Source organism: Drosophila grimshawi, unplaced genomic scaffold (assembly GCF_018153295.1).
Source record: "Drosophila grimshawi isolate 15287-2541.00 unplaced genomic scaffold, ASM1815329v1 contig_44, whole genome shotgun sequence".
NCBI classification, from domain to species: Eukaryota; Metazoa; Arthropoda; class Insecta; order Diptera; family Drosophilidae; genus Drosophila; species Drosophila grimshawi.
The window spans coordinates 2,184,770-2,202,004 of record NW_025063240.1 but is presented as its reverse complement, the minus strand read 5'-3'; the positions used below and the strand labels follow the sequence as shown (position 1 = coordinate 2,202,004).

Sequence of the window (17,235 nt, the reverse complement as noted above, 5' to 3'; positions counted from 1 at the left end):
TACCCTTTTCCGAATTATATAAAACGTTTTGTACATAATCTATGAATTATTTATTTTAATGTTTTATATTTCACTCCGTAAATTATATATCTGCTGTTGGCCTTAACAATTATCCAATATTCCAATAATTGTTCCAAACAATTGTTGGCCTGATTGGGTTTTTTATGCTTTTCGCCAAATGTTGCAATAAATGTTGGACAATTTTACTGATTTATTTTATTTATTATATTATTTATTTGTTATCTTTTAATTTCAATATTCACTTACATTTTATATTTTAATTTGTAACTATAATTTTAATAATAATTAAATTTTTATTTATTTTTTTAAATCTCTTTTAAAAATTGCGATATGTTCTTTAGTTCACATCAAATATTTAAATAAATAATTAAAAGAAACCGAGTTTTTTCCACTGCCGCTTAAGCAAAGTAAAGCAAATCTCTACTCTACAGTATAGGGTATTAAAAGTAAAAGTGCAAATGTAAATGCAGTGAGTGGTAAAGAAAAATATAAGGATGAGGATGAAAAATACAGAAAAATGTTGTTGACAAACTACAATTTCCAATACGACAAGCGGCGGGAACTACAAGAGATGGACGAGAGTACATGGCTGGTTGCGGTTTGGTCTGGTTTCTGTGCAGCTCGATAAGGACAAGTAAGTGTAGTGAATAATTTAAAATTGGTTGTCAACTCGTCGCTTAATGTGATGTGTGCAGTGAATAGCAGAAACCTTGTATTACAAGAGTGGGAATAAGTTAAATTGCCCGTTGACAGCAGAATTGAGATGCCAATTTGTCAGCGATACGGCAATTTGTCATATATGAGATTTGTCAGGCAAACGCCTGAGGTTCCATTTTGGCAGTTGGAACACTGTCAAGGCAAAGTTTAAGCAACTAGAATTATCTAACGATTGATAAACAAACACAACTAATTAGTGTTCTATTTTTTATTGAAAATTCTCTGAAAATATATTAACATAAAAGGAAATGTGTGAGTTATAAATAAACTTTAAATATTTGTATGTAGCAAAAAGGTTTTAATAATATATTTAATTTTGTATTTCTTAAACTAAATACGCAGCATGTTGAATATAATTTATTTTTGCTTATTGATTAAATATTTTCACTTATAAGAACAGTTTTCCATAATTACTGTCAAGAATGTGCCACAATTTTCTGATTGTGCAAACTGAGGCCGCAGGCCTTCATCATCAGTCGAACGGTTCACAGTGTCTACATTAATCATGCGGATAAGTGAGAACTAAATAAGAAATGATTGATTACTTAAGCGGCGATAATCAACTCACTACATAACAGAAATGAGGGGAAGGCTCTTAATATAATATATATATATATTTTAAAGGTTAGTTGCGCCAAACAATTGCCAACTTCAGTAATTGTTAAAAAGTTAGGCTTACGCTTATCGCGGCACTGGAAAATGCACACGGAATGGTTCAGGTTCAGCTGCGGGGCATAAAATGCAAATAGAATGAGGCGCTGTTGAAATAAAAAATCATAGCCCCAAATACGGCAAACAGGAAACTTTTTAATGCAAATACGAAAATCGCATGAAAACATGAAAACGTGGTCCAGTCAACGAGGCGACCGGCAATTGCGCGGCTGCAGCTGACAACAGGAAGTGAAGGGACGACAAAATGGCAAGGAATGGGATGGATGGTAGTGTTGCATGCTGCATAATTTCACAGTCGTTGAATGTGGCGAAAAGTTAACGTAAAGTGCTGTTTTTTTTTTTAATATTTTTTTTATTTGTTTTTTATTTTTTTATTAAGTTGCATAACAGTTTAAAGCGCTTGGTGCAGCTGAGGCTCTAAGGCGTGCAAGATGCAGAAATTTAAGGCAAATTATTAACGCTTTGAATATCGGTGCCAGGCGAGCTCCAGCAGCAGCAAGATCAGCACCAGAATGTAGCCACAGATCAGTATGAAGAAGAGCGGAGCCACGTACTCCATGCCAACGGTAATGACAAAGCTATCCGAAAAGCAATGCAACTTCATGTGGGCCCACTGACTACGATGCTTGCGATAAACACCGGTTTCCAGCACTCGTAGCATTCTGTGAAATGTAATAAATGATGGGTGCTTGTTGTGTATTGCTTAGCTAAAATGTATTTCAACTGTGTACCTCAAGCGAATGAGTTCCTTGTAGGTGGAATTGCGTTGCAGCAGCGTGTAAGCCAACAGCTCGGGTCGAAACAGTATTTCATTGAGATCACAGATCTCCTGCTGTGTATAGTGGCGCTCCACATATGCATAACCAGCCGATGTCTCAAAGATGTAAACATATCCGGGATTATCACGAACACGCAGAATGCCCTCCTCAGTGGGCAACCAGAGATCCTTATTGTTAGCCTGTGTGTTGACTTTGCGCTTTTTAAACAGAGCAATATCTGCACGTAACGAGTACTGTGAATAAATGCATTTTACCTATATTAATAAAGCAGTTTTGATTGACTGCTAGACTGACTTTTACCTATGCTAAGATTCAAATCAAATTAAGAAAACCAATACACTTACAACCTTTTTTCGTATTTGAATAAAATCAATTTGGAAATTTTAATATTTTAAATTTTATACCTTTAAATTCAATAAAAATGTTAAGCTTTTAAATTTCCGAATTTAAATTTTGTGTGGTATGTACAAGCCTACATTTAATAATAAATAAATATATAATAATAATAGCAAAAATAAAGGTAAAAATAATTATAATATTATAATATTAATAATAATAATAATGCGCAGACATTATTCTCCATTAGCAACTTATGTTTTTTGAAATTGGTGAAAATCCATTTTATCAATATTTATTTAAAGTAAGTTATTTAAAATGTGGACAACAGTTTACACTCACGTTTAGATAGCTCTTGGTAAAGGAAAGGGGTTCCAAGCCAACTGTCAGCGAACTCTCAGCAAGCTGCTGCATGGTTTTGATATCCGATTTGACTGGTGAACTCAGCAGCGAGGACACCACCACAGATGTGTAATAGTTGTACATAATAAAGGTAGTCAAAAGTAGTATTAAATACGCCAGACGTCCGCCCATGGAGCGTGGAACTAGCTGCGAGCTTTGAATGCAGGCCGCACCAAAGCTGTATAATAAGGTTGTCAGCAGCGAGGGCACAAAGCTGAGACGCCAACTTCGCCGCATGCGCTTGCACTCCATGTAGAAGGTCAGCCAAAGGAACATGCCAATCATCAGCAGAATGCCGCCAAAGAAATACCACACCAGAGCACTAAATGGCCGGATGAAAACATCGCTGCGTATGCCGGCGTTGTGGGGTGTGCGAAAGAGGCAAATGGAACGAAAGTAACCCGACTCAATGATTGCCGTTATGTGTGTCTTCAGTCGGACCGAAGTTGCCAATCCAGGCGCGGACATAATGTCGGCTGACCGATTCGCCAGAGCACCAACAGCACCGCCATAAATCTCGGTGATGCTCCAACTATTGTGGAATGTAAAATTCATGCTGGCAGAAAAAAAACTTTGATTCAAACGAGTATAGCCCCAAATACGAATCGATGCGGCTTGGCTTGGCTTGGCCAAATAAAGAAATTACTATTATCTTTAGCGCTTACCCGCACTGCAACATATCCTTGAGTATTTGGCACATTCGAAAACCAAGGCGTGCTATTCCATCGACGAGGGTGTTGTTGTCCTGTGTCAAATATCGGAGCAGCTGCTCCTTCGGCCAGTCAATGGGTCGCGATATCGTCACAGTCGCCACACGCAGCACCACATCCGTTAGCTGCTCTCGATGGCGATATTTGGAGCGCAAGTGAAGCGAGCTGAGATGGCGACTCAAATTACAGTTACTTTGATTGCAGCTGACTTCATAGTTGCCGGTTATATTGAGCTGGCCGCCCTGCATTTTGCCATTGTTGTAAACATCGTAGTTTCTGTAGAAGACAGCTCCATCGCCTCTATTGTCTGCCATTTGCTGCTCAACATAACTAACGTCAGCATCTACGGATATGTTCATCGGTTCGAAGAAATCATAAAAGTTGAAGACCTCCGAGCTGTCGTGCAGAAGCCAATGATAATGCTGATTAAAGAGCTCCGTGCGACTCGCCTGAAAGCAGACAAATAAACTAGGTGTTAAGTACATGTTTATATGATGGCAGTGAGTTATGTCTATGCAAGAATATTGAATTAATATTTGACAAATGTGATCAATTCACCAAAAATTGGGGTTGATTTATCTGACAACTCGGCTACTGATGCTGATGAAGCATATATGTAATTCATGGATCTCTATCTGCAAGAGTTTAAAAAATTACTCACTTCTGCCAATAAATGTCTGGCACGCATACATTTCAAGTCCACATAAATGGCCAGCGTGGGCTGCATATGATCCAAATAACGCTCCTCAAATTGGCCCCAGGTCCATTGATTCAAATGCACAAATTGATGATAGATGAGTTGATGATGATGATTGTAGATTTGTTGGGCAAATTGAAAAGCTGCGGAGTATTCAGTAATTTATTAAATTATTACAGGTATTAGTAAATTTTTAAATTTGCCGGAATCGAACGCACTTTCATTTCTAGCCCAGCAATGAAAGAACACTATGAAACTGATGCGAGATTGCAATAAATTGTGCAACACGAAGTTGGCCAATTGTATAAGTGCATTTTGTTAAGTCAATAGACTTCAGTCTTGGATAGCTCTTTTATAGACGCTGCAGGGCCAATTTAACTGTCATCTGCCGATTGTCAACTGTCAATTTGTTTGTTTAAATTGCACAATTTCAAATATATGATTGGCGATTAGAAGCACTTGCCTTAATGACGTGCAGCGCTTAGCTGTCGTCGGTGCCACAATATTTCCAAGCCCAAAACAAATAGACACATTGTATAGGCAAAGATTAGCAGTAGAAACAGTGGTCCTGCCGAATCCATGCCCACAACAACGGTTCTGTTGCTCTGATAACAATGCAACTTGCTGTGTATCCAATAGCGATAGTATTTCGCATGTACTCCAGTCTCCATCATTCGCAGAAAACTGTAAATTATTTCAACATTTGCGTTCATATTAATGATATGCATGACTTACTTAAGTTTTAGAACCTCCGCATAGCTGGAATTTTTTACGACCATTGTGTGAGCGGCAGTCTCTTGACGCAGAAGAATCTCATTTAGTTCACAGATCTCATGAGGCAGATAATGTTTCCTCACAAACCCATAAGCGCCAGCTGCATCCGCAATGAAAACAAAGCCGGGCTTATTCCGCACCATCAGGACACCCTCCTCCGCAGGCAACCAAATGCGTTGTGGTTCTCTCTTGCTGTTCACAATTTTGTTGATATACAAACTTCGCACATCGGGATAATCAGAGGTCTGTCATATATATATAGTTAGATGATTAGAATTGAAGTTTGTGCTAACTTAGTGGGCATTGTTAAGGCTAATCGGAAAATAACTAAATATGTATGTAATAATGCAAATTTAGTAACAATGACATAATTAAAAAATTAATTAATTAATTAAATAGATATATATAATAACATGTTTAACTAAATGTTTAATGCTTAAAACATTCAGAGATGAAATTAAAATAGTTGTAAGATTATTACGATCTGAAGTATGTTTTTAAAACTAAAAAAAACTTCTACTAGTACAATATTTAAGGACCTACCTCTACATAGACTTTTGTATATATTATTGCCTCGACGGACACCTCGAGATTGCTATCTGCGAGTTGTTGGATGGTTCGAATGTTCGATTTGGGCACTGCATCCAGCAGGCTGGATACCACAATTGATGTATAATAATTATATATCAGAAAACAGCTCAACATAATGGCGTAGAATACCATACGACCGCCGGTGGAGTTCGGCAATATCCAGGCGCCTTGAATGCATGCGGCCCCAAAGGACAGAAGGCAGCTGGTCAGCAACGACGGCGTCATGCTGACATGCCCAAATCTGCCCTCCAGTCGAAATGTCAGCCAGAGCAGAAATCCAGCCAACAGCAGCAGGCTGCCGAAAATTAACCAAACCGTCCAACTGAATGGCTTCAGGAACTCCCCTATGTGAAGCTCGCTGGCGGCCGCCGTGGGATTGAGAAACATGCAAATGGAGCGAAAGGAGCAATACCAAGACAAGATCTTTAAGTATTTTGCACGTCCGCTTGTGTAGAGGAAACCGGTCGCAGCTATATCGACGGTGTTATTGCGCATATCCCCAATAAGGCCTCCTGTTACTTCCGAATCCGTCCAGCGGTCGCGAAAGATGAACTTAAAGCTGTCGAGCGTCATAAGGGCTAAGATTAACTTTCTTCAAAATAAACATAATTTTATTTGTGTGCTCCTACTTGCAATCCAGCATATCCCTAAGTATCCGATACGTTTGGTAGCCAAACCTGGCAAAAGTATCTTTATGTATATCGTCCTCACGGCTTAGAAACTCCGTAATCTGCGTTTCTGGTGTGCTAATCGGTAAGGCGGTGATCTGTAAATAAAATGAGTGAACATGAGAAAGTATCCATAAAAAATAGAGATGTGATCAGAATAACAGCAATGCACAAATATGTTTAGGACAACTTATGAAAACCCCTATGAAATATTCAAAGCACTTTTTTAACACACACATACTGAAGAAAAATAAATATTGTCTATAACATAATTAATCAACCAAATTAAGGGATTAAAAATTATTAAAAATGAGCCAGTAAATATAATAGCAGTGAGGCTTTGTTAGCTTTCCCTTTTCTAAAAACTTGATATGATGTGCTGAATGTGTTACTCCGATTAGGATTTGGTTGCAGAACAGTCGTTGGAAATAACCGAAACACAGAGTTAGTGTATGGAGACCATAAAGTTTTGGCCTATTTCTAGAGAAAATTATCTCAATCGAAACACAATTTTCAACGTCTCACTAATAATTCTCAATCGGGTTGAGATTAAAAGACAGAACCGGCCTTTCCATATCCATGATTCGCTTGGTTTCCAACCATTCTAAAGAGACTCCTTTTCTTGGTTTTTTGTACTTCTGGTACTTCTGGTATGCCAACATTTTAAGCACTTAATTTTTATTAATACTAGTAGCAGGCAACCCAGGCAAACTATGACCCACCACCCGAACCCACCCAACGAGGGACGTGCCGCACAACTTGCGGTGACGAATATCGCGAATTGCTAGACAGATAACATAACACAACAATTTTAATAGAAGAAAAAGAAGAAGTACAACTTATTAATGGAAAGAAGACATAAATTGGCATTTATCACAATTTAGCAGACGGAAGGTCATTTGTAGGCAACTTGAATAACAAGGGGCCAAGGTGACTGCCTTACGGTACTCAGGAAGTTACTTGAACAGTCCTAGTTACAGCGCCTCTAAAATAAACTTTCTGTTTTCTAAGAGTTAAATATTTTGAGATCCAACTAATTAGGTAATTCGGAAACCCCAGATATTAAGTTTGTGAATTAGCAAAGGATTTACAGAGTCAAGAGTCTTACTCAAGTCAGTGTAAATAATATCCGATTACATTTTGTTAACAACAATTGAAGTCAATTATAAAATGGTCAACAGATATTTTTGGGCATGTCCACAGAAAATGCTTGAGCTTATTAACTATATAGCTAAAGTTGGAAAAAATTCACCAGATGACTTTTTACACAACTTTTTGTTTTCCGAGATTTTCGAATATCTAAACGAAACAAAAAGCAATTTTCAAAATACAAAAAATTAAAAAAAGTGTACTAACTTCTTCAACTAGCTTCAATTTGAACAATCGGTTGCCAACAGAGTTGTTGTTAAATAAATATTTGAAAAGCGGACTCAGGTTTGCCAGGGTGTGTAATCTTTGCCATATTATTAGCCTCTATTAAACTTACCACTGCATTTATTCTAAAAGTGAAGCCAGTAAGAAATTTACGATGTTGTAGTCGACTTCGCTTATGAAGATCACTCAGAAAACGATACACTCGACATTCTTTCTCATCGCAGTTAATTTGCTGATCAATTGTGATATTGAGTTTGCCACCCAAATGTTTTGCCTTGTTGTATAAATCATAGAGTATGAAACTGGTCAGTTTTGAATTGGGCCTGGCATAGGTCAGCTCGGTATTCATATAAAGTTGGGCTTCTGCAAACCGATGTTGCAGCAGTGTGGAGTTCTCATCCTGATCATAGATAAGCCAGTGAAAGCGATCAATGAAGAGGCGTTCGTCATTAGCCTGCAAGTGAAAGTAAAGTTCAGTTGATATAAGACATATCTCTATAAATTTAATTCGCCTTACAATATTCAAAACTTCATCACTCTGAGCACAATTGATGTCCATGAAAATGCCGAGCTTGACGAGATTGTGATTGATCAGTTGACCTTGCAAGTGCTCTAAAAGACGATATGTCCCATTTAAGTTTAAATATTGCGTGAACCGTGATTCTTTGCCAGCGATATGTGCAAAGCGAAGCAGTGCTGTAAAGAAAGAAAATGAATAATTCCATTAATTAAGATTGCGAAAAAAGTTCAGACCCTTATCAACTCACAATCTGCTGTCCAACAATGCAACAAAAGTATGTTATTTAACTTTGCAATATGCACAAAATAATATATTATAAATTGGTAAAGAAACATGTTGCTAGAGACAAACAATTAAACACTAGTTAATCTAATGACACAATTGCTGAGAATTCCGTGCTTTTATATGAGTTCAACAAGATGCATAATAAAATACATACAGCGGTGTTCGTGAAAATAGTACTGCCCTACAAAAATCCGAAATTATATTTTAGCGCGAAATTTATTAAAATAATAATTTAATTAGCCATTTTGAGAAAATATCTTCTTTTTTTGTGGTTATATTTGAGGTTTGAATGCTTTGGGCTGTGGCACACCTATTTTCATGGACACAACTGTGTAAATAGACATATATCCATGCATACATTATAAATATCAATCACTTTCTCGTACAACCACAATTGACATATCAATGGACATACTGACAGGTAAGTGAAAACCTGTCAAAAGGATTTTCGAATTGTGACTTCAACTAATTGACCAATTATTGGCTCGTAAGGGTCTGCCTTGTGCGGTGTTTAAGAATTTACTTACCTAACTTAATATTTATGCTTTTTACTTTGCATTCGTCTTACTTCATAATGTTTAAATGCCGCCTGCTCAATCGAGCCCAGCTTATTTCGAGCATTAAAATGAACAATGACACGAAATAGGCGATAAGCAGAGCTATAAAAAGGGGCGCGGCATATTCCATGCCCACACTGATGACATAATTGCTTTCGTAACAGTACAGTTTGCTCTTGCTATAGAAGAGCTTATGCTTCTGCGTAATACCGGTCTCCAACAGGCGCACCTGTGTCTGCTTCAATAGCTCCCTGTACGTGGAGTTAATGTGCACAATTGTGTTGAGTGAGTTTTCCGAACGGAACATGATCTCATTCAGTTCGCATATCTCATGGGGCCGATAATATTTCTCCACAAAGCTATAGAAATATGAAGCCTCTGAGACGAAAACGAAACCGGGCTGATCGCGTACTTTAATCACACCTTCCTCGGCGGTCGTAAAGACGTTGATGGGATTACGCCCATCCACTTTGCGCTTAACTAGCTGCCGTATGTCGGAACGTGGAGAGTTCTGCAAAAGGAAATACTTGGCTTGGTGTCTTTCATTGATTTTCATTGAACTCACATTTAAATAAGCTGTTACAAAGGGTATTGCTTCAAAGCTCACATCCAATGGGCTGTCGGCCAGCTGTTGTATGGATTTAATATCGGAACGAACGGGTGAACCCAATAGAGTGGATACCACAATCGATGTGTAATAGTTATACATGATAAATGAGGTCAACATGAGTGCTATGAAAACCAGACGTCCGCCAATCGAGTTCGGTACTAGATGAGAGCCCTGAATGCAGGCAGCGCCAAAACTCATAAGGCAGGTGGTCAGAAGCGAGGGTATATACTTGAGACAGCTTCGCATCCAGCGACGCTCCAATCGAAACGTTAGCCCAAGCAACAGGCCACAGATTATAAGTAAAGCCCCAAAGACCAGCCAAACATTTGCCTCGAAGGGTTCCAGAAACACAGCAGAATTCATCCCAGAATTGTGTGGCGTGCGAAAGATGCAAATGGAGCGAAACTCGCTAATCTCCGTCGTCGAAAAGACGTTCCTTATTCGAGCAGGTGATAGAACAAACGGTGTTGTCGACAAGTCGGCTTTTTGGTTGACCATTTCGCCCATCGCACCGCCTTTGATATCATAGATGCTCCACAGATTCCGCCAAATGTGAGTCACACTGGAATGCGTGAGCAATTACATTAGGTCTTATTAAATGACATTTAAACTTACTTGAACCTCAGCATCTCCTGCAAGAGTAAATTATTGCGGTAACCCATACGAGACATCCAATCCAAGTGAACGGATTCTTCACTATTCAAAAATGCCAGCATCTTATCCTCGCTTGCATTCAGGGGCACATAAGTGATCTACAAAGGCAATACGAATATATGAAATTTAATAATATTAACAAAAATTGAACAAATCATTTGCGAAAAGTTGATAAAATTCTACGCTTACATTCCATTGATAGGCACGAGTCTAAATGTTTTATTGTTGCTCCTTTGAATTATTAATTGATTTTAAATTAACAAATAAAATTTCATATTAAAATAATTTAATTTTATCATTTTCACTGAAACTTCCCGTCTGTAACTCAAGTCAGAACTAAGGAAACGAATGCCGAAAACAATTGTGTATTGAGCCTTTTCGATTCTGACTCAATCAGTTGTATAAATTGAGTTTTTTTTTGGAAATGTACAGTTTATTTGACAAATTATGAATCAACGATAGTTCAAGTTTAGTTAAAATCTAACTAACTTTCGAGAATATATTCAAAGCAGAGCTTCATAAGGCAGACTGCATTTTGGTACAACTGGCTAATAGCAATATTGGTCACAAAGAATACTTGGAAAAAACTCTGGGACACAGCGCATATTAGACTTACCTTAAGTTTATATTAAAATAATAGTCTTTAGGCTAAAAATAGCAGACCTACCACTGTAACCTGTTTGAAGATAATTCCACTTAAATTGTTGCGATGTTTCAGCTTAGTTCTCTTGTGGAGATCACTCAGATATTGTTGGACCTCACAAATGGTCTGATTACAGTAGATACTTTGATCAATGGTTATGTTAAGTATGCCACCCAGATGGCTACCCTTGTTATAGATATCATAGAGTGTAAACAGACTATCTGTCTTCGACCTTTTTTCTGGCTGTTGTGTTACAAAGGTGACATCTGCGCTGATGCTAAGATTAGCTCCTTGAAAAAGTTCAACTAATCGATCCATGTTGCCAGTTTCATCGAAGAGTAGCCAGTGAAAGTGATGTGTGTACAGAAGCGATTGACTGGACTGTAAATTGCGGAGTATTATTATAATTGGCACAAGGAATGCAGCCTACTTAAAAATTTACCTGATTAGTTATTAAGTGGCTCTGATCGCAATTCACGTCCAAAAAGACGCCAAGTTTGGTTAGTTCAATGTCCAAATAATCCTTTTGCAAATTAGCTAAGGACTCATTAGCCCGTTTAATGTTTATGTATTGACAAAATATGTAGTTACGAGAGAACAGCTCTGTCAATAGCAGTAGATCTGTGTACAACAATTATAATTAGTGATTGTAGAGTATGAAATATGGGTATCCTTTCTTTGTAATTTAAAAAAGGGGGTGCGTAACAGTGTTGCCAAATAATCGGCAAAAGACTTTGTTAACAACAACAGAAAAGTAATTCGATTATTTAAAGTTTTTGCTTGCAGAACTGCGTCCATTTGCTCACATCTAAATTAAATTATTAATCTATAATACGTTTTGTGTTTTAAATATTGTTTAAAAATTGTGTTTTGGTGGATAAAAAATTTGTTCATATAAAAACTCATATTTTATATGACAGCTGTATTTACAGTGATACATTCCAAGCTTCATAAATATATTGAGAGTCTAGTTTTCTAATAATAGATATTGTCAATCAAATTGTCAACATAAAATTTGCATATCTGCAATGGATGTTTGTTTGTGGCGTGCGAACATAATTATATAAAAGTTTAACTCTAATCGCACAAATCACGAACGATTTATTTGTATTTGTTGCACATCTATTTCGCAATACAAAATAAGTTGTCATCAAATAAAGAGGAAGAGAAATGTAAAGATAACTCATAGACTTTCCACACTTCACAATAGTTAAGTGTAATTCTTAAATATGAAAAACATTTTAATTCTTTGAACCAAAAAACCAACACAGTTTTTATGTGTTTCACCACCAGGAAGCGGAAGTAATCTAATGGAAACATCAGCAAAATGGCAAGACTGATGCGCATTATTATTCATTTGATTTCTTGCTCTACTTAACTGTACCTGGCTGCTGCCTACAATGAAAAACGACCACATTTCTTAAATTTATCTGCAACAAGTTGTACACAATGAAATTGTATAATGCTAGATTAGCCATTTTGAACTTGACTGCAGAAATCATGCAGTTCACAATCCCTTTTATAGCTGGGCGAACTCAAATTTTGGTTAGCCAAATTATGCAATTAAGTTATTAGTCTAAAATTGCAGCTGTCATCAAAATTTGTAACGTGATTGACGTTTTGACTGCACACAATTTAGCCAAATTTTATGGAACAGCAACAGGTTGAAATCTTGGCGCGTCATAACAAAAAGCACATGGCCTGAACAGAGTACGCAACGCGCCTGCGCAGAAGCTCAAACGTAAACAAGCCCAAGTCACATTTATGAATGAATCAGCCGTCGTTCCCCTCATCGGGCAGTGTTAATGGATTTCTGCTATGACTTAGCCTGCTATGCTGCTGGCAGGGCGTCACTGATTTTGCGCCTTCTGCATGTCCGCCCAACCACCTCGCTCTCTGAATGTGTGAGTGTGTGTGTGTGTGTGGGTGTGTGAGTGTGTGTGTGTGTGTGTGCGTACGTGTGTTTTATGTTGTCGGCATGTTCCCAGTTGCACAATTGAATCTTGGCCAACGGTTAGGACTTAATGTCGTTTCAGTTGGCGTTGCGCGCTTGGCGCGTCTCGACGTATTTCTCGAAACCAAATTTTCTAAGCGGGCAGCGCATTTAGCACTCGTTTTTTATTTCCATTTCCATTTCGATTCCAATATCTGTTTGCTTGCTTGTTTGTTACTATTGTTATTATTGTGGCTGAATTTTTTGGCCGGCGGCGATGGAAAAAATATCTGTTTGTTGTGTTTGGTTATTAGAAGTGGACTTGTAAAAACGACAGCAGCGATTGATTGAGGAAAAATAATTGGAAAATGCTAAAAATAGTTTGAATTCCATCTTAACAAATCGAATTCAAGTGCTGAAGGTTAATTGAATTAAGGCTAACCAAATAAAATTAATATATTACACGTAATATAGCCTTGAGTGGTATTCTTAATTATTGCGAACTGTGCTTGCTGTGTATATATAATAATAACATATTAACTGCATAAGAAAAACATAAATTTAGCTGCAAATAATGAGAACAATTATCAAATATGAAACATTGCTTAACTCTTAGTGGCTTAACTCTAATTAATAAAATGGCTTAAGAGAATTGAAAGTTTTTTTTTAATTTGTAAACATTTAATATATATATATATAAATATATACGTATAAAATCTGTGCTTATGAAAGACAGTCAAAAATATGAAATTTTAATACACTTATCTAAATTAACTCATCAGCAATATACAATTTTTTTGTGAGCCAATTAAACTGTCGAAATCAGCAACCGCATAAGCTGCTAATTTAAAATTTAAGACTATTGACTCGCTCATCAAATGGGAACAGTCCAATTAAAATTATTTACGACACTAAAAAGCCCAACGTACAAAAAATCAATTGATCTGCGGTCGACCCGCACATGAACTAAATAATAAATGCAAATACCACAAATGTGACAAGCATTAAGTAAAGGACAAACAAAATCGAATTATCACAGAATATGAATGGCACATTAGAGAATTATAAATCTGAAAGAAAAAAACAAACAAATCAGTAAATTCGTTCGAAATATGCTGCAAATAAAACCACCAGCGATTTTGGTCAACCGAGCAAATCATTAACAAAACTATTAACTTTACCAAAGGGATTTTGGCCAACTGCAATTTAGGGTTAGTTAGGGGAAGTAGCTTATGTTATTTATGAGTGTGATAAAGTAAAAATGTATTTCAATGCAAATTAGTGCATAAGGAATAACTTTAAGGGGTCTGCCACAAAGTGCAAGTAGTGAATATAAAAATGTTTCAAGTATGGGCTTTCAAATGTATCTACATTGAGTTTAAATATCCTATCGCATTGCATTCTGACAACATCAGCGCTTCGGGTATTCTCATCTTTCACAAACTCTCAGCTTTCATTTTATTTATTTACCTTTTTTGTTACAGACAGACAACGCTTCGCGTTGCAATATAGACGAATACAAAGCAGATACGAGCTTAAAATAGATAAAAAAATAAAAAAAAACAGCTGGGCATCGCACTCTTGAGATTTACATTGTATAGTGATGCGTTTATTTGTGTCCAAAAAGAACACCTACTTACATACATACAAGCTGCATTTGAATGTATGTATTCTATGGTACGATATAGCGGCCCAGCAAAAACTGCATCTAAATTAATTGAATTTAGAGATTTTTTTGTTGGGTTCGTGGGCTGCCTGCTGCCGGCCCATCTTCTGACTACACCCTGTGGCCTATTGCTTTTATTGAATTGGTTTTGGGATTTGGTAGTTGAGCCGCAAGTCAAGTCGGAGTCCCAGCCACATCAAGCTTACTTAAGGGTCACCTCTCCATTTCCTATGCATTTTGAGTGTCATTATGTTGTGGGCCCCAGCATTCTCTTTTCTCCTGCATGCATCTCTTTTTGCGTCTTCTTTTATCTGCATTTGGATTCATTAAAATTGCACGTGGACTAAAATGTTTTTGTTTACATTTGGAATGCGTTTTTGCCCTTACTTGTAGTAAACTGAATGCCGCCCAAATATATATGAAGCATATCCCTTTTGTGTAGCTATTTATTTGTCATATGTTACAAATACAAGAAGTGTGTAGGATGTATGATTTTTTATAAACTCACTTAATGCACACAATTGAGTCAATTTCAATCAAACTTTCGACACCAGTCTAACTAATTTGCTCGAAACTTTGCACATATAAAATCAGTTTTTAGAAAAAGACTAAAACAACCCATTTGTGTTTTCTTCTGTTTATTATAATTTTTTAAGCTGCTCATTAAATAACAGAAAAATTATTAAACATAAGTAAAAACTGTCAATCTAGAAATAAGTGTTGAAGAGTATTGTGAAGAAACTGATTTAATAATTTCTATACTTTACAGATATATTCTTATAACATATATTTTTACAGTAATCATTTCGAAGCATTCAACCATGTACCATGTATTTAAATTGATAGTTCGATAGAGTATAATGCTTACTTTCCTTTATAACTTAGTGTCTCCAGTACAGAGGAATGCACTTAGCTGAGACAAATGCATTTTCCTGGATTTTGCACTCTACAACTCAATTGTTAAACAGTAGAACGTGAGATTGGATCCACCGAGCAGCATGTGCTACAGTTCTAGTCTAAAATAATTACAATTGCATTACTTTACGGCTGAAAAAGACAGGCCACAGAATTGTTGTAGGGAAAAAACTGTGGCTGAAATCTCGACCTGTTTTAATTAAATTCGGATTTTAAAAGCTACTTAGTTTAACTAGAAAACTTGTGACATAACTTTTTTAATTGCGCTCTGACTGTACAATTTCATACGTAGCTTAAAAAACGACACTATATGTACGATATATATGCATATATATACTGACATTTACTTATATAAGCTGCTTGCAATTGAAATGCACAAGTCATTTGAAAACGCAGGCACAAAAAGCGTCCAAATAATGCCAGACCCAGGATTGGGTTCGGGTCTAGGTCCGGGTCCATAGAAACCACCTGCTGCACCCACACAAGCTGACAAAAACCCCCAAAGGGACATAATGCAAACAAGTTTATATGGAACAGATGGTTAGAGAAACTGGCTAGAAAAAGATGCACATGGCAAACCACAGATAAAATACCCTATGTGCACTTCGATTAGGTTCGAATATTAACTAGAAGAAAATACTTTAAAATTGTATTATAAACTTCTCAATTATTTGTTTAATTAGCGAATATATTATCTTTATCTTTATCTACATATATTATTTACAGATATAAAATATCAATTTGAAATAATTATTGAGCACTAAAGTAATGTAAAAGCTATTTATTTTGTAATAAAAATGTAATGAAATGTTTATGGAAGTAAATATATATATTTATTAACCGAATTCTATACTTAATAACAATCGCAACTATATCAAATAATTATATAGCATAGTTTATTGTTTGGTGGCCTCTTTTAATAATTTACATATGTATTTTGTATTTTTTATATTCCGATATATTTTGAGTCCGGTTGGCTGTGCAGTTTAAATCTCCGTTTCCTAAAAAAAACATGTTCATATTATATAGAGTAGCAGAACTGAATAGTTAGATATTCTTGCTAGCGTTAGTAACTCAAGATATATATATATATATATATATATATATATACCCTGCAAGGGCACATGTGCATCATACTTGCTGATAACAACAATGCAGCCGGCAGCACCGAAAAAAGGCGTAATATTCTATAGAGCCTGAGCACAGTGGCTGTGGGAGAAAAAGAATGGAACAAGTAAAGAACGGAAGCAGCCAGCGATGAGGAGAGCAGCCTTCAAAAATTGAGTGCAATTTAGACGACGTTGATGAGAAAATGCGTTGAACGTGCTCAAGTTGTGCTCTGCGTTTGTGGCCGGGCCCACATTTAACCCTTTCGCCAGTTAACAAAGGCAAAAGGCGTTGCGACGCGACGCGACAGCCAAAGCAAGAAATTAGAAGTAAAAAGCTGATGCCTCGGAAGCGGGGCTTCTTGGATGGATGGATGGCTGTTTACTGTTTGTTTGACGAAACGGCGAGCGAAAAAGAAATTGTTATTAAAATAAGGAAGTGTGTGGCTCAGATTACGGCATACAATTTATGATCATCTGAAAGCCAATAGTATAGCACAGGCTTGAGTTAGGTTCGTAGCCGACAAGTAACTAATGCATTATAATTAAAGAAACTCATGTTTCAAGTGTTCACTTTCTTAAATAAGCACAAAAAAAAACGAAAA

At 36.7% G+C, this 17,235-nt stretch overlaps 2 protein-coding genes across 2 annotated transcripts; both read right to left on the bottom strand.

The window, feature by feature from the left end:
- Window positions 1-1,778: 1,778 nt before the first annotated feature.
- Window positions 1,779-11,950, bottom strand: LOC6558150. The gene is made up of 18 exons (XM_043215311.1): window positions 11,941-11,950; window positions 11,453-11,631; window positions 11,035-11,391; window positions 10,329-10,465; window positions 9,669-10,275; window positions 9,115-9,614; window positions 8,923-8,960; window positions 8,259-8,353; window positions 7,854-8,195; window positions 6,329-6,465; window positions 5,652-6,258; window positions 5,070-5,353; window positions 4,864-5,018; window positions 4,299-4,477; window positions 3,593-4,086; window positions 2,868-3,483; window positions 2,142-2,422; window positions 1,779-2,072 (listed from the first exon to the last, which is right to left on the bottom strand). The coding sequence occupies exons 1-18, from the start codon at window positions 11,948-11,950 to the stop codon at window positions 1,865-1,867; spliced, it is 5,226 nt and encodes a 1,741-aa protein (XP_043071246.1). The 3' UTR covers window positions 1,779-1,864.
- LOC122322364 (ionotropic receptor 75a) lies at window positions 4,764-6,356 on the bottom strand. The gene is made up of 4 exons (XM_043215590.1): window positions 6,329-6,356; window positions 5,652-6,277; window positions 5,070-5,353; window positions 4,764-5,018 (listed from the first exon to the last, which is right to left on the bottom strand). Exons 2-4 carry the CDS (start codon window positions 6,270-6,272, stop codon window positions 4,799-4,801), a joined length of 1,125 nt encoding a protein of 374 aa, XP_043071525.1. The 5' UTR covers window positions 6,273-6,277; window positions 6,329-6,356; the 3' UTR covers window positions 4,764-4,798.
- Window positions 11,951-17,235: the final 5,285 nt, after the last annotated feature.

Bases quoted from the DNA above. Each gene is read 5' to 3' on its own strand.
- LOC122322364 (XM_043215590.1), bottom strand. From the start codon at position 6,272: ATGACGCTCGACAGCTTTAAGTTCATCTTTCGCGACCGCTGGACGGAT. The intron at 5,354-5,651 runs GTAGGTCCTTAA...TATATATGACAG, and splicing joins ATACAAAAGTCTATGTAGAG to ACCTCTGATTATCCCGATGT. The intron at 5,019-5,069 runs GTAAGTCATGCA...AATAATTTACAG, and splicing joins GCGGAGGTTCTAAAACTTAA to TTTTCTGCGAATGATGGAGA.
- LOC6558150 (XM_043215311.1), bottom strand. The intron at 11,392-11,452 runs GTAAATTTTTAA...CGCAATTTACAG, and splicing joins GCCACTTAATAACTAATCAG to TCCAGTCAATCGCTTCTGTA. The intron at 4,087-4,298 runs GTGAGTAATTTT...GTCTGCTTTCAG, and splicing joins CCAGACATTTATTGGCAGAA to GCGAGTCGCACGGAGCTCTT.